This window comes from Hypomesus nipponensis, chromosome 7 (assembly GCF_054491055.1).
Source record: "Hypomesus nipponensis isolate SF chromosome 7, ASM5449105v1, whole genome shotgun sequence".
Lineage (NCBI taxonomy): Eukaryota > Metazoa > Chordata > Actinopteri > Osmeriformes > Osmeridae > Hypomesus > Hypomesus nipponensis.
The window spans coordinates 7388060-7413547 of NC_140367.1; the positions used below are offsets into that span (position 1 = coordinate 7388060).

At 42.4% G+C, this 25488-nt stretch overlaps 1 protein-coding gene across 1 annotated transcript; it reads left to right on the forward strand.

The window, feature by feature from the left end:
- The first annotated feature begins 3036 nt into the window (after positions 1-3036).
- lin7a (lin-7 homolog A (C. elegans)) lies at positions 3037-24255 on the forward strand. Its single transcript, XM_084701451.1, has 6 exons — positions 3037-3118; positions 11959-12077; positions 17265-17336; positions 19210-19419; positions 20752-20970; positions 22266-24255. The coding sequence occupies exons 1-5, from the start codon at positions 3082-3084 to the stop codon at positions 20968-20970; spliced, it is 657 nt and encodes a 218-aa protein (XP_084557577.1). The 5' UTR covers positions 3037-3081; the 3' UTR covers positions 22266-24255.
- Positions 24256-25488: the final 1233 nt, after the last annotated feature.

Genomic DNA, 25488 nt, shown 5'->3' on the forward strand with positions numbered 1-25488 from the left:
TAAGAACTGAGAATGAGAACTCATTTTAAAACGATGCATCTGATTCTTGATCTTCTGCTGCACATTTTAAATGCACAATGTGTCAGTCACTTTGGCATCTGCCAAATTAATTAAGTGTAAAATGTAGAACGAAGAACATTTCAAGTGTTTTTATTTGCTCCACCATACTGCATTGTACACCATACAGTCCTACATGAGTGGACAGTCAGTTTGATTTGACTGTATAAGGTATGATAGGTCCATCGATAAAATACACATCCTTATCGATATGTTGTAGTACTGTAATCCTGTTTCTTGTAGAGCATAACCTTTCACTTTTGCAAGACTGTCTGGCTTGAATCACAATCACTTTGATTCTTAAGGGATTTCTCTTTGTCCTGTATTCAAATTTGCCTGACATGAATATCTCGCAGTAAATCACAAGGCCAAGAAATAGAGCCGTGATTCGTCCCATAATAGCACTCAGGCTGGTGGGAGGGTATGTTTCATTTGGATTCAGTGCGGCTCTGGGCAGGGACGTGCTGTGGACCCTAAATGATGGTACTGTTAACGGAAGGTAATCAGAACTGCTGGGAGGGTTGAGCTCTGAGGGTTATCCTATTCACCCCTCTTTCCTTCACATGATATGATAAGTGTGTTAAAGTATTGATGCAGAAACCCCCTGACCACTCATTAAATGCTCTTTAAAGCTGATAGCACAATTAGTCTCTGAACCGAGCATCTCAAGCTAGTTTTGCAATCCCCTCACCATAAATACAGATTCATGTCCCAATATTTTGGTAATTTTATTAATTTAAATATCCTTCCTTGCAGGGAGCATTGGTTTACTGCAGCAAGGCTGTGGTCATTTAGTTTAATTAGTGTAGACAAGTCATTAGACTGTATCCTTTGCATTTTAAGCACCTATTTAAAAATTCTTCTCCTCAAGTTTAACACCAGGAGGAGTGAGAAATGTGATTGATTATGCATTTAGGCCAATTCAATCCATCTATAATATACCAAATATCAACAGACAACACTCCCGTTTGCCAGTTAATTCTTCAATATCTAAAGCATTCATATGAAATACTGTAGGTGTACTATAGGTGACACATTTATCTTAACTTAATCCAAAACAACCTTCTGTTTGGCACAGAGCTGTTATACCATATATTTACATTGCTCTTCTTACAGTATTGCTACAAGGTATTACTTCCATATGAAATTACTTTCTAATTTATTATCTATAATATGTTGTATCACAAATATTTGATTCCAGTCCTGGTCTCTAGGGAAGAGGATATTTATCCCTGAAGAAGTGCCAAGCTCACCACACATGTTTACACAGATTTAGTCACAGTTACCTGTCCATGGAACAGTCAACAGCTGCCTTTTAAATATTAACTGTCCAGAACACTGCAGACGCAAAGCAGCTTGTCGCACAGGAAGCCAAGCAAACAACTACAATATTGGAGTGTCTACTGGTGAATGAATCTTATCTCTTGCATGTAATAAGAGTAGATGTAACCAACCTGGCAACCAGCCTTTGATGCTGTAAGAGTTGATGATTACTTTACCATTTGAATTCACCCCTTGCAGCTCTATTCAATTAAGCATGAGATAATGAACTCTTGTCTTATGAATTAGACATAATCTCTTAAATAACATTGATGTGTATGCTAGCCATATTCATATGCAGTAGTGCTTGACACTCTCGCTCCCTCCCTCACGCTTTCTCTCATTATTTCCCTCTCCCTTGTTCTTCATTTTTCAGTCTACCTCCCAATCTTTTACCTTCTCTATCTCACGTTCTCTCTTTCAATGTGTATCCCTCTTTGAAAGGCCTTAACAGCACTGCATTCTAAGCTTTTCCCCTTTTAAAAAGCAGAAATGTTTACCAAAGACTAGTGCTCCATCCCATATTGAAGCAAGCCCATAATCTCCTCCTGTCCTCTTTCTCGATTGCCAGCCCCTAAGCCCTGCCTCCATCCCTTCATCTCTCCATCCCACCACTTACCACCAATCTACATCTGCACAGCACGCTGCAGCTGCTGGGTGGAACTGGCATGAGGTTTGAATTCAACTACACATATGGTCTGAATATAGTTCATAAGAAGTCTACAGGAAGTTTAGTTTTAGATAAGATAAGTTGGCTGTTTAGAAAAAGAATTTACATGCACTTGTACTTACATGAATACATGTTTACAAGGTCATACTATGTACACTATGTTACTATCTCTTGTATAACATTCAAAGTGACATCAGATGCAGGTGATTGGTTTCCAAAAGCATTGCAAAATCAGGGGATTAATCTTACGTAAAGATTTAAAACAATTAAACACACAAAAGTACACAAAATAAATGATAGCAAAATATTTGCTTAGTAATTCTGCTTTTATGAATGGTCTCGATGGATTTCATGCTAGAGGTGATCTAACATCTCTGTGACACGACGTGTTCCTCATACTGGACACGACCATTTGGCCACCATACTTTTACTGAATGAACTTCCTTTTTCGTTCCCCCTGCTGACAAGATCAGAATTAAAACGGCCATGCATTATATTTAATAAGACTCGACATTAGTCGAAGCAAAATATATATAAATACAATCCAGAACCAATGGAGATTTAGGCTCATTAAACTCTCGTTTACTTTAACATGTATGAATTAATGTGAATTAATCTCTAAATTTATCATCAGTGACGTCGTCTAACCATGTCATGCTCTGCTGCCTGCAAGTACGTTATAGTGCATGACAGTATAAGCAGAACAACACCTGATTAAATAGACAATAGGATATATCCCGATATCGAGAGATTGTTTGGGCTTTGTGGAACCATAAGGTCACCGTCACTCCAACGCCCTTCTCTAGACACATACACACAAAGTATATTTGCATCAAGATCAACTCCCAGTTTCTCAGTTCGATATTAGGTCAGTAGGATGTAGGATGGGAAAGGAGTTGGAGCGGGAGACGAACGGTGGGAGGTAATCCCTACCCTGACAGCCACTCCCACAGACGGCTCTACTCGCCCGCTCAGCTTGAGTTGCCTCTCATGCTGCAGCTACTGTAGTCGCTCCATCTCCAACAACAGCAGTCATGGCGACAGTGGTTCAACCGCTCACTCTGGATCGAGGTAAGCTCACGACCGTTGCATTGCCTCTATGTTGGATTATTTATGATTTCAAGAATTTGAGCGACGAATGCTTTGATATTACTCAACAAAGTAGCCTGGTTTTTGTGGGCTTGGGGGAAATGTATTTTAGATTCGTCCGCGCATTGCTGCAGTAAGTGTTTATTCGCTGTAAAGAAATAATCTCTGGTGCGTGCGTCTATTACACATTTTTAACTCTCCAATATTAATTGGAACCTAGTAGCCTAACTCAATAGTCTCTCAGTCAGTTGTCTATATCCATCTATATCGGTAATGAATAGCGTGTTACAAATTGTTTTATGTAACATATTGAACAATATCATCCTACTGTAATCTTGTATGAGGTGGGATTTAAAATAACACGCTTCTGGTATCTGGATGGAATTATGGTACAAAATCTAGTCTGCTGGAAACCAGACAACTTTTTCTCAGTACATAGCCTACAGTAGAGAAGCTGGTGGTGCCATGCTCCTGGACTATAGGCTGTGCAGTGAGCTACAGCCCTCTTTCTTTTACCTGCGTACCACATACCTGTTGGCTGCTGGACAGAAAACCGAATTCGAACATTTAAATACCCACTATCATGACATCATTGTTGGAGTAAATTTACACCTCAGTTGTGTTTGTTAACATTGTAACATATCTAAGGGTACGCAAAAGCATGTTGTCACTGCATTCCAATATATTATATACACCAACATATTCCCTCACAACATATACATTTCTTTCTCACCCGATTGGTCGTCTATCTTTAAAACCTTTCGAATACAATAATAAAACAAAAAATTAACGGATAAATCAGAGATGTCTTACTGTATGCCAAATTGCAAGGGAAAATACGCATGTGCTGCTGAGAAATCGTCACGCATAGGAGTGGGTTGGTGTTAAAAATAACGTAAGGCGATACCTATGGCACCTGCCAAGTAACGCAACATACAGTATATCTTAATGATGGTGAAACCACAAAGTAACTCTTGAAGAAGTTCCATTTAGATACGCAAGAATACGCAGAGGATGTCAACAGTTAGGTTAAATTGCCACAATTTTTTAGAATGGCCCACTTAAATACTGCACACTACTGATCAACACTGACTAATCACAAGGGGTCACCCATCTCGGCCTACCCAACATAATCTGACTGGCTTCAAACCAGTCAACATTGGGTTTCCTTAACTTTGTGTTGCTCAACATCTTCATAATTGGAATTCATCACAGTTAATCCAACGCCCAGGGGCAATGGAATGTATTGATACATGATCTCAGTAATATGTGCTCTGAAGCAGTCAATACTTTCCACTAATCCAAACATAAATGTGAAGAGATGCTGAGCTCACAACAACACACAGTGTGCTACCCTCCACTACTTATCTTTCAAGGAATTGTACATTTATAGGGAGGGCTGTTTAGATGCTACACATACACTTGCAGATATGACTTTGACCCTGTAAATGGTTCCAGTCCAGTGCCTTCCTGCATTCATTCAAGCATGGTGCGACACATAGGAATCTCGTACTCGAGGACTGTACGGTAGATGAATGTAACAATAGCCGCACTGTATTCAGGTGACCGCTGTTGCATATTCATGGTTTCCACAGACTCGGTTAGTGGTTAGTGGTTAGTGGTTAGTGGTTAGTGGCTTGCGCTCAGCAGTAATGTAAGCAGCAATAATGACAGTGTCATGAGTTGTCCCAGTTAATATAGAGGCAACAACAGGCTCTCAACCAGCTTGGTCGACTCCTGCCACGAGGGAGAAAGCACTATCGTTGCTAATGAAAATCAGCCTTGTCCTTGGTAGTGTGCAGGGAGGAAGTGTTAGGAAACTTAGTGAGGACAGTTTGCCAACCACACACACACCGTCAGTGAGCACTGAAGTGCCTTTTCAGAGATGTGAGAGTCTCACACTTGTGTTAGCGGGTCACACTGGGGTCAGCGGAGTTCTTGCATGACTCTACTTCCTGACATTGTCTCGAGTTATTGCTCTCGGGACATTAAACAAAAGCCTGTGTCTGAACCGTCTCAGAAGGTTATGATCAAAGAGTGAATACAAATTCTTCTTCATGATAGGGAAGATATAGAGATAGAGTGCAGAGTTTTAATCATATCTGTTTTCCAGCCTATGCAAGTCTTGAGTCAACTTCCTATAGACAACATCCATGCACAAATGAAAACTGAAAAGGATTTCAAAATGCCACTGACACCATGTCTGATGTGAAATGGAAAAGCCTTTGTCGGACAGGTATTCCCTGATAGAGGAGAAAGGTCTTTGTGAGCTGAATACTTATCAACGCTCTGATTGAGCTGTTGAGAAGAAACTGACAGATAACCCACAAGTCACTATACAAACTGAGAATCATATCCATGCAGGCTGTGCAGCAATGAAGAGGATTAATCTAAAAATCAATGTCTTGATGTGTTGTGTAGTATAAAATATGAGCAGAATGTTTTGGTTAGCAAGATATGTATTTTTTCCCAGAGTTCCAAAAATACATTGAAGGAAGCAGATGACATACCAGCTACAAACATTAGCCTTTTCTAAATTTTGCTTGTGAACAGTATTATGTAACGGCATGTAATACATCTTTAGCCATTACAAAATAAATAGTCTATGTTATTCATTGTACCAGATCTGGAAATGCCCGAGGTAATAACATGAAGTCCAGGTTGTAGAATAGTCTGGCCTTGGTGAAGTATTTATGGGGTTTTATGTGATGAGAGCTACTCGTTTACAGGAAGTCCAAGACCAATGAAAGGTGAAATGATAGTCTGTAACCTGCCCATCAGGTTTGTGACCAGGTCATTGTTTAGAAGCTATATGTAACTCTCATCCTATGTTTGGTGTAATAACAGAAAATTACAGGACTTTTACTGTTGTGAAGTAGAGTAAGCTCTGTCATTATTGTAGTCATCAGTAATCATCCAGGAAGGTAAAGGGGCGAAGCATGTGCAATGTCATTGGCATCTGTCTACCCACAAGCACCCTTCAGGAGTCATTAGCCAATAGGAATGATTTATTTTCCCTCCATCATCAGTAATGTCATGGTAGGGCCAACTAGTGCTAATTCTCTTGGACTTCATGGTGAGTTGTGTGGTTGGAGGGGGTGGGGGTGGTGATAAATTGTGGCACTTCCACTTAAAACACTCTCCTCCTCTTCCTGCCTGGCCAGCTCCCACAGTTCTGTTCCACTCATGATCCCAAGCATGGCTGATGTCTATTTGGGGTCGGACGTGCAGCTGAGTTAATTGGCCAAGGGCACAAGGGAGACCCAGGTCAACCTGGACAGGGGCAGATGGCCCCCTGTGGCAGTGTTGTCTTACTTGGAAGACATCCTCGAAGTATCTCTGTGGGCAGTGCTTCAGTCTTCAGGACAGGACAAAAGTGGAGTCCAAGTACTCTTTCCTACAGTGTGTCTTGGGCCTTAGAAAGAACTTCCTCCCCTTTTCAATTTAAATCTATTTAAATGACTCAGTGAGCCAAGATAGTTAATTAGACATATTTACACTCTGGCTTTAGTAGAGATGACACATGGTTAGATATTGGAAATACACTACATCCGACTATGTCTTCTGTTATCAATGAGGTAATTAAGCAGGGGGTTTGGACTACATCCCAGTGCCCAGACATAACGTGAGAGACCTTTAACAAAGCACTGAAGCTATCACTGTTGTTTTGTACCGCTCTGTGCTCGCTCTCCAATCAGTGAATGATGGGTATGACCTTTGTTAGTCACAAGTACTTGTTAAGGGCTGGAATAATCACATCCTGAGGCAGGGTTCGGCATAGAGCTAGGCTGCTCCAGAACAGCAAGAGTTATTATGTTTGTAACGCATGCAGTCAGAGTGACAGCGGTGTTATAAAAGCCTGCATGCCGTCAAAGGGAGGCAGCCCCAAAAGCCAGAGCTTTTGACTGGGAAGACTGATACGCAATTGAAACGCATAATCACATGCTTGCACTTGTGACTGTTTGGGACGCTGTGAAATTGACCATTTGAAGATCATAGGATGTGAAACCGAGCAGCTTTTTCATCATGGTAATTTGTGGGCTAGAACTGACATCCGATTATGTAATATTTTGATCTCACTGCCAGACACAATAAACGCAAATTGTTGAGAAATGTTCATCACCTGGACCCTTTGAATTCCGTTAAATTGAAGTCACAGATTGTAAATATTTTACTAAATGGTGGTGGAGGCAACTGCACGTTATTCTAGAAGTTCCTGAAGTTCCTCCTAGTAATAGGCAGATTTTATGGGAGTATACACTCTGTTTAGAACTGGACTTCCTACAAACTCAGATTGTCCAATGACTACAGTTTGATGATGTCTTCCTCTGTGTCATGATCGGTTGTTGGCAGGCAGTTTAAGCTGCTGCTCTTGGTGTTTTCCTCTAACTGCACAGCACATTGTTACTCATAGACCCTCTTGTAGAAGGCCATTCCATGTGGGCCTTGAGGGTGTTCTCAGTGTTGCGTGGTAGGCCACGTTTCAAGTGTTAATGTTGTTATGTTGGTTTGAGCGTAAGGCACTCTTCCATGCTAAAGTTTGTAGTGTATAAAACACTATCCGGCTGCATTTCATGTTTATGTATTTTTGAGGTCAAATATATCTGGTTTTGCATGATTTGATATGCCTACATGCATGATTTGAAATGTATATGAATTAAAGTTACCGTAACCCAATTCCGACACTATGGTAATATTTACATTTTAGTCATTTAACAGACGCTCTTATCCAGAGCGACTTACAGTAAGTACAGGGACATTCCCCTGAGGCAAGTGAGGTGAAGTGCCTTGCCTAAAGACACAACATAATTTGGCACAGCGGGAATCAAACTGGGAACCTTCAGATTACTAGCCCCATTCCCTAACCGCTCAGCCACCTGACTCCACATCTTTGTACCCACATGAATGACATGAAATCATTTACACAAGTGTAATAAGGAATGTTGGGCCTCCCAGGGGACGTGGGATGTGACCAAACGACAGCTAAATGTTGCTAAAGAGAGTTTACAAGAGGCTCTGGAATTGGTCTCATTTATTTGGGAGCTAGTATAGAGGAGATTGACATCTTAATGTGCCTGACTTAGCAGTCATCAGAGCAGCCCTTGTTATGATCCCTGGATCGCCCTCCTCTGCCAAGGAAACTCTAATCCCCAGTGTTTTACACATCTGATTCTAAACTGATGCAACCATGCTATCATCCACTTCACATGAAAACACAGAATTGCAAAGGGAAAATGCTAGGTATTTCCCAATGGAAAGAAATGTGTGTGTGTTGGAAAGTATAGAATATATCAACAATCAAGTCCTGGATTGGTGAACAGAATGGGAACATTTGGGTAAATCATATGGTTACAACTCGATGGTATATCATTGTTATATCAACCTCTGACTGCAGATCAAGAGGTTGCAGGTTCAAATGCTTTGGATAAAAGCATCTGTTTAATGAACAGAGTATAATTATACACTGCAGCTGAAACTATAGCATTCTGTCCACAGTTTCAACACTGCAACACATGCAACCCAAGTCAGACGTCAACCTCCATGAAATGAGATATGGAATCATAAGAAGCAGAGAGGATCAAAGAAAAGAGGAATGTCACGATGCAGTTATACAAATACAATGGTTAAATAAGGTGGTTTGTTACTGTACTTCATTGCCTGAGCAGCTGTGAGAGACCTAGCAGTAGACCACCATACCATACTTCCACTGGGAGGGATACTTCCACTGGGAGGGATACTTACACTGGGAGGGATACTTACACTGGGAGGGATGTAAAGCCATCTGGGAAGCTATGTTTAGATTCCAACCACAGACCATGTTTGTGTTAACTCTGTTCTCACAAACAGGATCATAGAGGAGAAATGGTAGTGGGGATTACTTCCAAGGCCATGATTACAGCATGGTATCTTCGTCCTCATTCTTAAGTAACATGTTTACCCATAGCTTGAAATGCCTTGATTGGCGTATTTGAGATGTAATGTTGTTGCTAAAAAGCTTGTGAGCAGTTTCTTTACCAAAACAACTTAATATGTTGACCACATGCTTCGTCATTTCAGGTTTTGCCAAATAACCTCAGTGTTCAAGGGAAAGATAGATTGTATTTGGCCAACATGTTAAAAGAGTAGTGGAAATGCTCAAATGTGATACAAACTATGTATTGCTTTTCATTTTAAAATAAAAAAAATATTATAAAACACGTTATAATTACCCTGGTTGGGAAAATCAAGTTCTTCTGGTCTCTACAAACTATGATGAAGTAATGAATGAAAGTTATGATAAAAAACAACAATACAATGGACAAAATGCTAAACATATACAATTCTAAACAATTTGAACATCAACCTAACTTGAGAGAACAAACACTAAAACACAAATTGAACAAACCAAAAAATATCTGATTCTCAGTGAATGTGAATGTGTGAACCCAGTCTTGGCACTGGTTGATGTAAATGAAAGCAATTGACACTAATGAGCAAGAAAAAAGTAAATCAGAGGAAATCTGTCCTGGATGGCCCCTGACCTTCCTCTAATGAGGAATAAACTCTCAGGAAACATTTTGGCAGGTAGGTAGGCTAGCTCTGCAGGCACGCCATGCACAAGGACACATAGAGAGTAGCCCTGGGGACTCATCGGCGGTAAGCTAACTTTGCTTTTTGTAGTTATGGAAAAGAGGAAAAGCCTGCGTTCACCTTGCCTCGAGACTTATGAGCCATAAAGCGTTCAAAAGATCGATAGAGATGTATTCAATTATATTTACAGGGCAACCGTAGGAAATGGGATGAAGAGAGGAATCAGTTTATATATTCCAGAATAATGCACTTAGTTTAGAACTCTAACAAAACGTTCCCATTTCCTGTCTCTAGGATTTCCTGGACATGGTGAAATCTTTCAGAGGGGTTGGGGGGAATGTACCTTTCCCCCCCCCAGCTCTGTACACCTGTCCCCCACCCCCCCTCCTATGGTTGGTTTTAGAAGCAAACCTGAGAACAGAAATCTCGAGCCTTTGGTTTCCCCCACATTCTCAGGGGTATGTGGATACAACATCATGTCTGATCTTATCTGTGGTGCACAATTTTGTCATTGGAGGGCCCGCTGAGTTGAGCTAGGGTGATGAATGCCCTAAAACCATCTCCCTGACAACACGCACTCCCTGCCAAGCGTGATGTGCCAATAGAATTCTCATCCCACACTTCTCCCAGCCTCTCTTATTAATCCCAATAGAAATTTGACCTGTAAAATATCTGGATCAATGTTATGCACAGAGCTTTCTCATTTTGCTGGAGTAAGAAAATACCACCTTGAGTGTGTGCGTGTGTGTGTGTGTGTGTGTGTGTGTGTGTGTGTGAGTGTGTGTGTGTGTACGTGCGTGTCTAGAATATCAGGAATGGTTGTATGAATTCTGTTGTTTTGTGGTCTCTTTTTTGATTCAACCTAAGAACCCCGTTAAAAACGAAACAGCCCACATATGTAGATGTGTTCTGCAGAAAGCCTGTTATTGTTCCTTAGGTACATAAACACTAACAGCTTCACCATTGGCTGCCTGACTGGCTGGCTCAGTGTTGTCACCTCTCCTCACCCCAGCCCACAGGCTGTCATGTTTGTCAACATCAATGGATGTTCACCTGGTGTTGTTTGCATAGCAACACTGCTGTGATGGAGGTACAATGTTACACACTGCAGGAAACCACCTATCTCTCCAATTTCCAAACTCCATGGCAACTGACACCTAAAGATTATTGGAAGGTTACCAACATTTTGAATTGAACGTAGAGATTTTAGTCATTTAGCAGACGCTCTTATCCAGACTCTGCAGCACCTTCCAGAGATAACCCAGATTATTGTCTGACAGAGCTACATTAATGTGTATACATTAATGCATTGATTGTGAAATATATTCCACTCATAACTTGGATATGCACTACTATCGTAAGGCAGAGGACATTGAGAGGTTAGGCTTCTTATCATGCACTGTCCTCAGCATAAACATAGATTTATCATGAAATATACTTCATCATAAACTGTCCTTATCATTCTGTACACCATATTTACTGTATCATACATCAGTGAGTTCCCAACCAGATGTAATATCTTCATAAAATAGAACTGTTATCTGAAACATGTAAAGCTTTGTGTTCTTTGAATAATTCAGGCAGTACAGAAAAGCAAACTGTGAGATTAAGCCTTTTCCTCTCTCGTTTAGTGATTGAATAAAAGGCTGACATTATTGAGAAAGTGCTTTCATTTGTTCATTCTAACCAAGTGGTCTGATGACTGAGCGCTATGCTCCCTCCTCTCTCCCTTTGTCACAGTGTTTCATTTTTCACAGCCTGTCTCTAAGGGTAAGAAATTAATCAGCCACACTCCCTGTCCTTATTCAGTGAAGGTAATTAGGGGCGGAGAGCTATCCTGACACCAGAGTCGTAGCCTTTAACTTAGGGCGTAATGAGTTTGTTTAAAGGGCACCTATTCCCAAAGGTTTCCTCCTAGTGGTGTGAATCACTGCCCTTGAACGAAACGATTCCCTCTTTGAGTTCCGCCCCCAGTTTTCATGCATGGATATTGGTGGGATTGTGTCGTGAGGCTCTCTTCTCCTCTCTCTCAGTCTCTTGGTATTTCTGTCTGTCTCTCTGTTTACCTCTTTCTGTTTCTCTCTCTCTCCTGGACAAATATATTTCCGTTATCTATTCGCGCCATTATCATTCTCAAGACTTTAAGTTCATGTAATTCAATGGGGGCATAATTGTTTTGTTTTCCACCTCACTTCTCTCTCTCTCTTCCTTTTGACTCTCTCTCTCTTTCTCTCACACACTCTCTTTCTCAGATGTGGCCAGGGCGATTGAGCTGCTGGAGAAGCTGCAGGAGTCTGGGGACGTCCCGGGTCACAAACTCCAGTCCCTGAAGAAGGTGCTGCAGAGTGAGTTCTGCACAGCCATTAGAGAGGTGAGTCACCTGAAAACTGCAGTTCCCATCATGCCCCTTGTCCTTCCAGGACATGTGTCAACCCTAAGGAAGATGGGACATGGAGCAGTAGAGCACTCACAGAAATATTTCTAAAGAAAACTGCATTTTTACCGTTAAAAGGGGAGCAAACTATCTTTAAGCTAATAAATTCATGATCTCAGAGGCGGACTGGAAACGTTTCACTTACGACTCATGCTTCTCCTAATGCTTAATTGGGGACATAAATAGAGAGGTCATTTTAAATCCGTCCTGCGGGCTGAAAGGACAGAAGACGGTATTAGACAGGGCACTATTCACAACTACGTGAGGATTATACTGATGTCACACTATGCACAAGACAGCAGGGGTGGGGAATGGAACTGGGCGGTGGAGAGAGAGACCAGCAGTACAGTCGGGGGTACCGTTGAGGGTGGGCTAGTGCAGGAGAAGAGACGAGAGACCTGTGTGAGAGGCCAGCGGCTTGCCCTGCGTGTACCAGGCAGGGACGATCGAGGCTGGCACAGCCAGGCGGGAAGCCCTTCATCTCACTGCCAGCCATGGCTGTGTCAAGTGGTTGGCACACTGACCCTCTCTGAGCAGAGCTTCACCAACAGCTGGCCATTGAGAGCAAGAGAGAGAGAGAACTTCGACTGCCATTAGCCCCCGACATGGTATCCAGGGAAACAGGGGTCGGGAGTCATGATTGGTTGCTTGCTTGGAGCGGCAGTGGCTTGTGCTTGTGCTTTGCAGTCAATTACAGGCTTTTGTCTGCTGACATACAGTATGGCCATGATGGAAATGGCTCCTGCTTCTGGTGTTGTGCCTGCTGAAGGGCAGATCTCAAGCCTAGTGGTTATGGTCCTGATTGTCACTGTTATTGCTGTGATCATTAGCACGACCGGATGTTGAGGTGCAGCGTGCTGCAGCATGAATAGCTGCATGTTCCAGCGTCATTTCCATGTGAGGGGATATTACAACCAGCCTTCCCACAAAAATGAATTTAACGACGTGCTTTTGTGTGTGCATGTGTGGGTGTTTGGGCAAGATTACCTGCGTGTGCTTGGGGGTGTGTGTGTTTGTCAATAAGGGTGTGTGTGTGCATTTGTGTGCGAGCATGCGTGTGTGTCAGTTTGTGCGGGTGTGTGTTTGGGCATGTGCTGGTGCAGGTCTCTTTGTGAGTTCATGGTCATTTTACTTCACGCTGCTATCTCTTCCTCCAGCCAACGGTTTGTGACAGCCATCACTGTAATGCCTTCCCAGCAGCCCTTGCAACAAGACTAAGACATGGCCGACAGACTTCTATTGAATGTCCCTGAACCTCTTTCATTTGTCTTTGCAAATAAATCATATTTAAATCAGCCACAACCCTGTCTGACCTGCTTACACATGAATCCATCCAGCAGTGTCACACATTCTGTGAAGTGAAAAGAGGTATTAGACAAAGGTTGACTTCCTGTCAGAGACATATTTTGGTGCACAGCATTGAATTCACCTGCGTGTCATTTCATTAAATGCAGATGACCTGCACTGAACTGTAGCTGGCTGTAGATATTATCCAGCTATTCAGTTCATCCCCCCCTCCTCTCTCCTCTAAAGTGCTGAGAGAGCTTATTTCACGGTATGGTGCTCAGACACAAGATCCAACATGGCTTCCCTCGTCACCACTGTGGCTGGGGTGTTTACCAAGCTGAACACTATCTTCACACTGTCAACCGAATTAGTGGCAAACATGAAAACAGAACCAGCTTTGGATGAGGGCCCAACTGTCAATATGAAAACCCCACTGGTGATAAACTGTTGGCTCAGCTTGGAAACACAAACGACAGAGAGAGATACAGAGTTGGTTGAGTCCTACGCTCCGGAACCTCGTTTACTGTATGGAGGAGTGGATTGGTGCTGAGGGAAAAGTCCTTCTCTATGAACCTGAGTGGGTCGTCAGATTCAATCAGCCTTGCAAACTGAAAGAGAAGGACAGATGAGAAAAGAGTCTGGTTATCCAGCTCAAAATGATAGAGGGGGTGGATTTCACCGGATATGGACGGTTATCCTGCTGATAGCATTGGGCTTGCCAAAAGGTACTCAATGTACTGAGAATAAAAGAGGCTTGACACTTTCGTTATACCAAAATGTTCTTTGAATGAATGAAAAAGAATGTCTGAAAGGAGTTTGAGATTTCTCATTATGTGCACAGTATAACACAAGGTCATTCTGAATAGGGAAATGATTGTGACATGGCAAGCCACAACTACATAGTGGCATACAAAAATAAATATTCATTCAAAACGCAGCAAAAATAGAAAATATGGCAATAAAAAGGGTAAGGTTACTATTACACACCTTATCTGAATGGCACTGTATGTATGCCGTACAGGATAAAGAACACATTTTATGTGGGTGCCATTCAGCCAAGTCTCTTTAGGCATTTCCTATGAGTCTGAGCACTTCATTTAATAATCTGGGCTGAATTGAATATTCTCTTTTAATGTCACAATGAGGAGAGAGAGGGAGGTTTGTGAAGGTGCACTATTAAGCGCTGGGCAGCCTCAGCCGAGTGACCTCGTGAAATACTGTCAGTCCAACCTTGCTTCATCCTCTCTCTCTCCCTTACAATCTCTCCCTCTCCCTCTCTCTCTCTCTCTCTCTCTCTCTCTCTCTCTCTCTCTCTCTCTCTCTCTCTCTCTCTCTCTCTCTCTCTCTCTCTCTCTCTCTCTCTCTCTCTCTCTCTCTCTCTCTCTCTCTCTCTCTCTCTCTCTCTCTCTCTCTCTCTCTTTCTGTCTCTCTCTGACTTGTGCTGTCTCCTTATGTCTCCCACTGTCTCTCGGACGCCCTCTCTCTCTGATTCTCTTACAGTCTCATTCTCTAACTCGTTCTGTCTCTACCTCTTTGTGTCTTGGCTTATGCAGTATATATTCCCGACCTCCCTCTATTTTTTCCTGGTTTACAAATGTGCAATCTCTCCCTCCTCCGTGGTTCTCCCTCAGTCCCTGTCTGTTCCTGGTGACTCAGTAGAGAGAGCACAAACAGGAGGCCATGCTGCGTGCTGCATTGTCACGTTAAAGCCCCCTGGGCTGTTTTCTCCACCATCAACTATTGTAGCATCTCCCCAGTCTTCACTGCACACTGCTCCACAGACAGGAAGGGGATCTGGGTTAATGTAAGCCCTCTTTCATAGCCAGCAACTGGTAAACTGCCGGCGATGCAGAGAGAGACATATTGGGAGGAAGAGGGGGAGAGATGGAGAGAGGGAGAAAGAGAATATCTACAGAAGGGACTAAGGAGAGTGGTGACATTAGATAAAATAAGAAGAAGAGGAGAGGCATCCGTGGACAGAGTAGAAAAGATGCCCTTAGGATCAAGTCTTCTCGAGCTCTCTCCATCCCTCCTTGCTCTTCTCTCTCTCTCTTTCTCTCTCTCTCTTTCTCTCTCTCTCTTTTTCTCTCTCTCTCTCTCTCTCTCTCTCTCCATTCCCCTCTCTCTCTTACTCGCTCTTTGTATATCTCCCTATTCTTTCCCTTTCTCTCTCTCTCTTTTCATTCTCTCTCCATTCTCCCTCTCTCTTTCACCCTCTCTTTTTATTGGTCTGTATTGTCTCCCATCTCTTTCTCCTATTCTCTCTCTTTGAGCAAAGTGCATTCTCTCAGGCCCACTTGGTTGGTTTTGGTTCAAGGGTGTATTATAGACATGAGGTCCCATGAGGGCCCTGTGTTCTCCCTCCAGTTGGTCATATTGATATATGGACACTGTAAAAAGCTGGAATTCAATTATTTCTTGCTTTTCATTTGTCTAGTGTGTTCCTCTTGCAAAACTCATTTTGTTTAGCCAAAAATAAAAAAGTGATATGGAACTAGCTGTTGTTGTTTAGTAGTGTACACCAGCAAACTGTCTGGTTGTATCTATTGTTATTTCTACACATTATATCCAAATATAAACCCTGTTGTTCATTGCTCCAGCACATCAGATAGAAGAGAGTCCCTGAGGTGCCTCTGTGGGGGCTCAGTGCATTATGCAGAATGGAGAAGCCATGCAAGATCACTGATGCCCTGCTGTCTATCTTTGCCTTGAAGAAAACCAACATGGAGGTGTGAGCTGAAGGGTGACACCAATACGACAATAGAGAAAGTGAAGCAAACAATCCAATATTCATGTATCTTTTTTTTTCTATAAGCACATAGAAGAAAAAAAAAACATTATCAAGGTTCTCTGCGAAGGGTTTGCTGTCGTTATGATTAAATGTTGATTGCCCACGGAACAATTCATCAGTAGCTTGTAATAGATCTAATTAGCATTTAGAAATGTTGGTATTTTGATGTGTTGAATTGTTATGACCTGTATTGTTTTCCTTGTTTATCCTCACCCAGGCCCCAATGCAAGGCCTTCATGTCGACCTTGAATATAATTCATAAGAGCAGCTAGTTCAGGCAGGGCAATCGGGCAGCGCGCTCATTCATTCATCAGGGACGTAAGGCGTCTTACTCCACCTTCCTTTCCTCCGCCCACTACCATACCCATGTTAGCAGCGCATAACCATTGGGCCATGTCCGATAAGGCGTCTTTAAAAGACACGTGGATACGCAAACACTCACCCCGGTTGTTGTTTGATCAGTGCTGCTGCCACCCTCCACCATCCCCTTCTCCCCCATGCTGTCTGTGTATCTATCCAACAGGGGGATTATATCTCTATTGCTCTCTGCCTCATATGTCATGTATGTATGTGTGCATCGAGGAGACAGGGAGTGCTTCCCTCAGATCATCCACTCCGCCAAAGTTAAATCTACATGTCCATGTCATGTAACAATAAAGGCTCAAATCTAATATGTGATTGTTTTGACTGAAACACATCTCAAACTGTCCCAACTGTAGCCATATTAATTACTCTCAGAGAGTAATAGATGGATGTGGCATCTCGGAAAAATGATGTGCTGGTGGCGATACCACTTAGATCCACACACTGTCTCATTCGTTTACTGAGTAGCATGTGTTGTAGACATGAGTGCCACTCTCAAGGACAAGACAGTGATAAACTCATCTCTGGTATGGAAGTCTGGAATGTCCCTACGGACAGCTAGTCCCAGCGTCTGAGTACGGTGGCACATATGGAGGCTGTTTGGATGTGTCTTCATGGAGTACAGGTCTGGAGTAGAAGTTCAACATAAACTCACTGTTCCATTGATTCTTTGTGTGTTTCAGGTGTACCAGTACATGCATGAAACCATCACAGTCAACGGCTGTCCAGAATACCAGGCCCGGGCCACAGCTAAGGTAAGAGATTTGCAGGACTAATCAGGAAGCATTCAAAACTTCACTTAGTCTACCCCTATTATGAAAATCTTCAGTATAGAATTTCCTATCTGAATCACTCTTATGTAGATCCGATTGACTGAATTAGATACAGGACAGAAAGACTATGCATATTAGTGTAGCTCAAGATCAAAGCAAGTGCAGTTTACAAATGAGCCATTAGTCAAGCTTCTTTGTGAGACGGTCTCTGGAGCTTCTGATTCATATTCCACCTCAGACCAGCTGATTGAAAGGAAAACATAGAGAAAATCCCTGATAGTGGAGCACAGTGTGTGTGTGTGGGTGTGTGTGTGTGTGTGTGTGTGTCCGACAGAGAGAGAAAGCTGGCTGTGAGGTCTGAATTTTTATGTGAAATACATTTTTATGTAAAAACTATTTGAAGGCATTATTTTAATACACTACCCGATGTGACTACTAACACAAGTCACCAGTAACTGGCACTGCTGAAATCCATCTATTTGTCCTTGCCAGTAACTTATACATGTCTGGACTAAAGCACTGTTTAGTTGTGGAGATCGAAATAATTGTAAAGCTTTAGTAATGGTTAATTATTTAATTAATTAATTAACTGTATATATACTGTAGATAGCGCTCTTTTCTTTGTTTTCTTGCATTTCATTGTTTCACCTGAGCACTGGAACACTTGATTTACTCTGCATTGCCCATTTACGTAATCGAATATTTCCGCCACTCCCTTCTGCCTTCTGTCCTGAGCCTTTTATATGAGGAGCATCTCGATAGAGAAGTGAGTCTATCTCTGCTCTAACGCTCCACTGCAAGAGATGAGTCTTAAGCGGTGATCAAATCATTGCAGATGTCACTCTGCATACGCTTGTGTGACTTTACTTGGCCAGTTTCCATTGAGCATTCCTGCGCCTGAGGTTTGGACTGGGCGTCTGTTGTGTTTGAAGGAGCCAGCCATATGGCACCTAGATTCTTGCTCACAGTAACCAAGATAAACTTGTGAAGGTTGATGCACCGTTTCCCTCGTAGAGAGAGAGAGAGAGTGAGATAGATAGAGAATAAAAGAGAGAGGGAAATAGAAGAGTGGAGGAGAGCCCAAAGCCATAACACATTGAGAGTTTCTCCTGCTCGTGGGGCAAGTTAAGACTTTCCAAAATATCTTTTCGTCACCATATCCTCATACAGCACCGGCACTTTATAACGAGGTGGACTTGCAGCAGTGCATGAGGGGATCAGAAGGCAACAAGGCCGTGTCTCCCCCTGTCTCCCCCTGTCTCCACCTCGCTTTGTTCATCCTGCAGACCGGCTCCCAGGTTCGACTAACAAGCTCCCGAGTGCTTTGTTTCAAGGAGAGGACTCCTTTCCACGTTAAAAGCGATCCGTAGCTTGTGGAATCTTTAGTCAGGAAGGTTTCGAGAGAGGGAGAAAAATAGAGAGATTTAGTCACTGGGTGAAAGTTATCTCACTGGGTCTCCAGCTTCAGCTGAGATGGGCTAATCCATGTGCTTAGAGAAGCAGAAAACCTCTCACAGGGCTATATTTCGCCGTACTTGGCTCTCTCACTGTGTTATTATTGTAAGCTTCTCTGAATCTCAAAACCTGTTTTATAGCGACTGATGTTGAAATAGCAGCGATATCTCAAGGTGGGGCTTAGGGGGTATGTGAAAATGTGTCTCCCAGTTGAAACAGTAGCTCTTTCCTGTCACAGGTGGATTCAGTTGTTATGCTAACGTGTTGTCACAGAATTATCTTTGCAGCCCAGATGACAGGACAGTGCTTGAGCATGGAGAAAGACCGACAAACCGACAAAACATTAACCTGCCCCTCCACACCTCCGTCCCTTAACCCCCTCGCATGGTTCTGCCCACAGGCCACAGTGGCTGCATTTGCCGCCAGCGAAGGCCACTCCCACCCCAGGGTGGTGGAGCTGCCCAAGACGGAGGAGGGGCTGGGCTTCAACGTGATGGGCGGGAAGGAGCAGAACTCCCCTATCTACATCTCTCGCATCATCCCAGGGGGCGTTGCCGAGAGGCAAGGCGGTCTGAAGAGAGGAGACCAGCTGCTGTCTGTCAATGGTGTGGTAAGTCCACAGAGATGAATCGTCAAACTCACTTACTGTATTTACAGTATTTCAGCTGTCATGACATGCAATTTTCTTTGCTATTTATCAGAGGTTGATTGAATTTAAAAACACCTGAAGAATTTGATTTTTCAAAATCAACCATTAAGAAATGGCTTACGGAGGAGATAAGACAGACATGACCAGACATGATTAGAAATATGATCACGTTTACTTTTAGCAATCATTCATTCTCATAATGATCTTCAATGAAGGTATGATTTTGTATAAAAAACTTAGACCAATGACAGAACACTCCCAAATCAACAGCATCAACTAAAGACACGTTTTCAACTAATGGGAAAATGTTCTCTGACAGAAGAATGATAATCCTCATACAGAAATGGCAGAGGTCTAATTTGATCTCAGTGATATCCAGACTTGTAATTGGGACATATGTATTACTTTGGATTTGAAGAGGAAGATCTAATTATGCCAAATATGTCATGCTTGTTCAGCTAAGGTCAAAGAAAATGAGCTAGCTTGTAACCTTTAAAAGAATTGAAGCAAGAGAAAAGATTTTACCCTAAGTTGTAGCTCTTAAACGAGTTAAGTTTGGGTATTACTAAATGTTGGAGAAGTTTGATCATTGCCATAAAAAATATGAAAGAATAGTAGTAGATTATGTCACTTACTGTATGTCTTTGTCACTTTGGGTGCCTTCTCTCAACCCCCCTCCGCTCTCACTCTCTGTCCCTCACCTTCTCTCTCTTTGTCCCCCTCCGCTCTCGCTCTCTGTCCCTCACCTTCTCTCTCTGTCCCCCTTCTACTCCCTCTATATGTCCCTCACCTTCTCTCTCTCTGTCCCCCATCTACTCCCTCTATATGTCCCTCACCTTCTCTCTCTCTGTCCCCCTTCTACTCCCTCTATATGTCCCTCACCTTCTCTCTCTGTCCCCCTTCTACTCCCTCTATATGTCCCTCACCTTCTCTCTCTGTCCCCCTTCTTCCCTCTATATGTCCCTCACCTTCTCTCTCTGTCCCCCTTCTACTCCCTCTATATGTCCCTCACCTTCTCTCTCTCTGTCCCCCTCCGCTCTCGCTCTCTGTCCCTCACCTTCTCTCTCTCTGTCCCCCTTCTACTCCCTCTATATGTCCCTCACCTTCTCTCTCTCTGGCCCCCTTCTACTCCCTCTATATGTCCCTCACCTTCTCTCTCTCTCTGGCCCCCTTCTACTCCCTCTATATGTCCCTCACCTACTCTCTGGCCCTATCCCCTCTCTCCCTCGACCCCTGGCCTTCTGTCCCTCTGTCCTTCCATTCTTCTCCGTCTTCCTCCTTTCTTTTTCCCAGAGTGTGGAGGGGGAGCACCACGAGAAGGCGGTGGAGCTGCTGAAAGCCGCTAAAGACAGCGTGAAGCTGGTGGTGCGCTACACGCCCAAGGTGCTGGAGGAGATGGAGGCGCGCTTCGAGAAGCTGCGCACCGCTCGCCGCAGGCAGCAACAGCAGCTGCTCATTCAGCAGCAGCAGCAGCAGCATAACCCCGCCGCCCAGCAGAACCACACGTCGTAGGTGAGGCTTTTCATTGCTTTAAGGGTGGGGTAGGCCAGGACTAGTCGGGGTTAGGGCTGAGGTGGTGGGGGACGCCAGGGGCGGGGGGGGGGGGGGGTGATGGGTAAGGTTATGGGTGAGGGTCATTGAGGGAAGGGCTGTTGGAACCTGTAAGCCTCAGTGATATGGATGTGGATTTGATTGCTTTGGAATCCTTGTCAGTTATCCTCTGGTTTTATACTGCCTCCAGAACTGAACAGATGCCAGGGAGAAATGAATTAGTTTGGCAAACAGGACAAAGTCAGACGTGATGGGGAGGCCTAAAACTGTAGAAAACGTCTGGTCTTTTTCATGTGAAGTTACCATGCATTAAACCAAGTGATTCCGTTTTTCAGTAAGGTTCATGCTGCTCCTGGAATGAGGCTTGGAATCTGAAGGGAATAGTCAGTTTGGAAACTGAGCAGTTGAAATATTTTCTGGAATACTACCACATCCTACAAGATTATGTCAGTCAGCCATGCGACTGGTGAATTATTCAAGCCTAAACCAATGTGTTTGTGCCTGGCAGATGTTTCTAAACAAATCTTCATCAGCCGAACATTGTTCTTAAGATGTATTGTTTAGCAGATCTTCAATCATTCAGTACTTGTCTTCAATATCTTACTCAATAGATTTCTGGTCCAAACTACGTTCGTAAAAATGCCATTGAATTATTTATGGCTTTGTTTATTTTGAAAAAGCATTCAGAGCTTGCAAATCAGTGATATTCAGACCAAATTAAACACGGATTGAGATCAATAATAATTGTGACGTAAGTATAATTGAACATTTAGGTACAGAAAGACTTCAAATTAAGCCATCACACCATGCAGAGGTTTATTCTTCTGAACGTAACCTGGGCACATCAGAGGGCGGCACCTCTTAAAGGACTAAACCCCCCCCCCCACACACACACACACACTCCCACCCAGAGCCAATGTCTTCCCCCGGTGCTAATACACGGCTGATAGCAAAATCCCCTCACAGAGCTGTGCTTCTGCCCGTGGCACGGTGCAGCTTGTGGAGGTATTTGGGAGCTTGCAGCTGTGTGCATGAGAGGGCACCGGAGAGTGGACTGAGCAAGGATCCTCTTGTATCATTGCCGGCATGCTGACCACAGCGTTTGCCATAATGGCCAAGAGGCCTCCGGCCAAGTGACATGTACAGTGATGGTCACACATGTAGGGGGTTGCATAGCGACCATGCACCATGGAATGTTGTGGGATCTGTGTGTCCAACTGTTTGCTCTTAGCTTTCCTTCCATTATTCTGCTGCAGGTTGTTTCAGAAGAAGAAATGATCTCAGAGACCGTCTATCAGAGAGGAGGATCCCAAAGGAATCCCCAATTAACAGAACAAACTGGAAACAAGTGAAGACTCTCTCTCTCTCTCCCTATCTATTGTCTCTATATATCTAATATCATCTATCTATCTCTCTCTATCTATTCTACTCTCTCTCTATTTCTCTCTATCTATTTCCCTCTCCAGCTCTCTATTTTTTTCTCTCCCTTTCAGTGTATTACCAACAGTAACTAGGCAAAAACGGAGATGTTTGTGTCCTGAAATGTCAACATTGGTTTTTCTGAAACATGCACGATGACCTGATGACTGGAGGGACGCTAGCTAGCACTGAAAATAATTTGTTCTTTTGTGTTTGTTTCAAGTTGTCCATCAGTTGAAGATGTGATCCATTTTGAAGTTCCCTCACGTCCTTTGTGATGTTTGTTTGTTTGGTGTCATCGGTTCCTGATTGATTTAATCTATTTACTGATGTTTAGTTTGCCATGGCTTTGTACAGCGCTATTTATATTGATTCTTAATTGGTTCTTGTGTCTGTGTGTAAATGACCATTGCTTTTTTGTGTCAAACTGAACCTGTTTAGATAACCTTGAAATCTTTTTTACCTTATATAATGTAGCAAGAAAATATTTTGTATCAACAACTCGTAGATTTAGCAATAACACACTTTTTTGGGTTTTACATATTACATCAAAGTATTTAGGTGCACATAGAATGAGGTAGATGCAAAAGCTATCAGTTGTAAAGCTAAAGTAAACTGGATCTTATGCACTGTGTGTCATAAGGCAGCTTCTGCCACTGAAACTGGTTTGACATTCTAAGAGATTATTTCAATTGAACCCGTATATTATAATTACTTTGCAATACGCAAAATCTGGACAAAATCTAAAATTCTCAACGGTACAGTCACCTCATCCCAAAGTCATCGAAAAAGAGAATATACATGTTATCCTAATATAATTTATATTTAATAGATATGATATCAAAAACTTACATAGCATTTCAAATGTTATTTATATGAGGGCAAAGAGAATGTCAAGAACATATATATTTAACCAGAGAGTGGATCTTAACACTTTATTTATAGATCATACTATTTTTTAGGCTAATGATGTCAGAGTTTTACATAAAGTTTAATGTTTTATTGAAATATGTGTACTTTGTTTAACATACAGATGGTTATTTGAAAAGATAAATGGTAGATAAACTGAATCTCTTAATGTACAATACACAATATCTTGATTGCATGGTTATAGTGGAATCATTCCCCTGCATTTGCTCTCCATCTGAACACGTTGACAATCATTGTGAGTAACAAGACTGTGTGGAATGTTTAACTGTTTATGAGGGACCTCTGTTTCAAACCATTTCTCTCAACCTTTGGAATGTTAGTAGATTTACTTGACATTTGTCAGAACGATAAGTTGCAATTTGGATTGATTAAAAACTACAAACATTGTTAAAGATGCATCCTCATTCATCAATAGTAGTCGTGTATCGCTAGTACTGTAATATTACACTGGTTTTTCATTAGATGGTTTTCTCAGCAAAAACACCCTTGTATTTTTTACTTGTTACTACGTTTTGGGGTAATGAAATAGTGCAAAATCATTGACACCAATAATATACTGTGTGCAACATGTCATGCTGGTATAAACCAGGTCAGACCGTGAAAGTGTTTTTTTCCCTTCATCTTGGAGAAGTTCAACAGATCCCTTTTGTATCTTAACTGAATGGTTTTCTCTTTTTTATTGATGACTTGCAATGGCTGGACACAAATCTGTACTTTCTGTGCAGGATAAGACACAACAACACCCGGTGATATGCAATTGTTATACATACTATATTTGTATAAATAAATATATGTGTGTGTGTGCAGTGACCCTTCTTTTCTCTTGTGACTCGTCCTCATTCTGTGTGACTTGAAGAGTGTCTGTACTAGAGTCTCTGAATAGTGGAGTCAGGTGGCTGAGCGGTAAGGGACTCGGACTAGTAATCAGAAGGTTGCCTGTTCGATTCTTGGCATTCAAAAATGTCCTTGGGCAAGGCACTTCACCCTACTTGCCTCGGGGGGACTGTCCCTGTACTGACTGTAAGTCGCTCTGGATAAGAGTGTCTGCTAAATGACTAAATGTAAATGTATGTAAAACAACAACTATGTGCTGGGCACAATTTACCCTTAAGACAGTAAATTGTCTCCTGTCAATTTCCTGTCAACTGTTTAAAAGCCTTCACTAAAGAGCATTTTCTATGTGAAACTTTATACGAAAATAATATCTTCGAGATGTAACAGCTGACTTTGTACTCTTGGTTGTCCCAGTATTGGAAATCAGAGTTGGTCAGTCTATTCTGTGAAGGATTGTCAGTAAGAAGGATGTTTGTTTTGTCACAGCACTTTGCAGACAGAGGGGACAAGTCTGAGGCAGTCAGATGAAGCAGTGCTAGTAAAAGGCTTTCACATTGAAATTCCCCCCTAGCGCTTGTCTGGGATCTTAAAGGCGAATAAAAAACCAATTGCCTATGTCAGAGCAATACAGGAAGCAGACAGTGAATCTAATGAAGAGACACAGTGGTCCCTACAAATACGGAGGAAGTCAACTCATGCTGAAGATTCAGAACCACAGAGGCTTACCCTGTTAGCATTCTGTTCGACTTTGTAGACACTTGGGTGGAAAACATCTTAATACCTAAACTACTCACTCTCGATGTTCTTTCCCTGTGTTCTTCACAACATGAGATGAAAGAGGAGTTGATAAAGCTAGTAAATTACCTTGGGTTGATTAATTTTAGGTGACAAGGAAAAAAACAAACTTTCCGTTTGAAGTTTACAGCTTGAAGTTCCATAAAAAAACGTGTAATTGACACCATTTCAGTTTTGCAGCAAAATAACACGTTTTTTTTGGTGTTGACGGAGTACATAGTTTCAGCATTAACACACTTGAGCTCACAAAGCTCTTCTGAGCCAATTATCTCCAAAATGCCCAGAAGCACAAAATGTGTTTTTAATTATAGATGCTATCCAGATAGTTGATGAAAACATGCTAATTAAAATAGTTGATAAAAGATAAGAACCTAAATCCACAACATTACCGAATCATTTCACCATTATTTGACTGGTAATTGTTTTATATGGAAACTACCCCTCTCTTGTGGACATACACAGCATTGCAAACAATGTCCCAGTCTCAATAGAAAATACTTC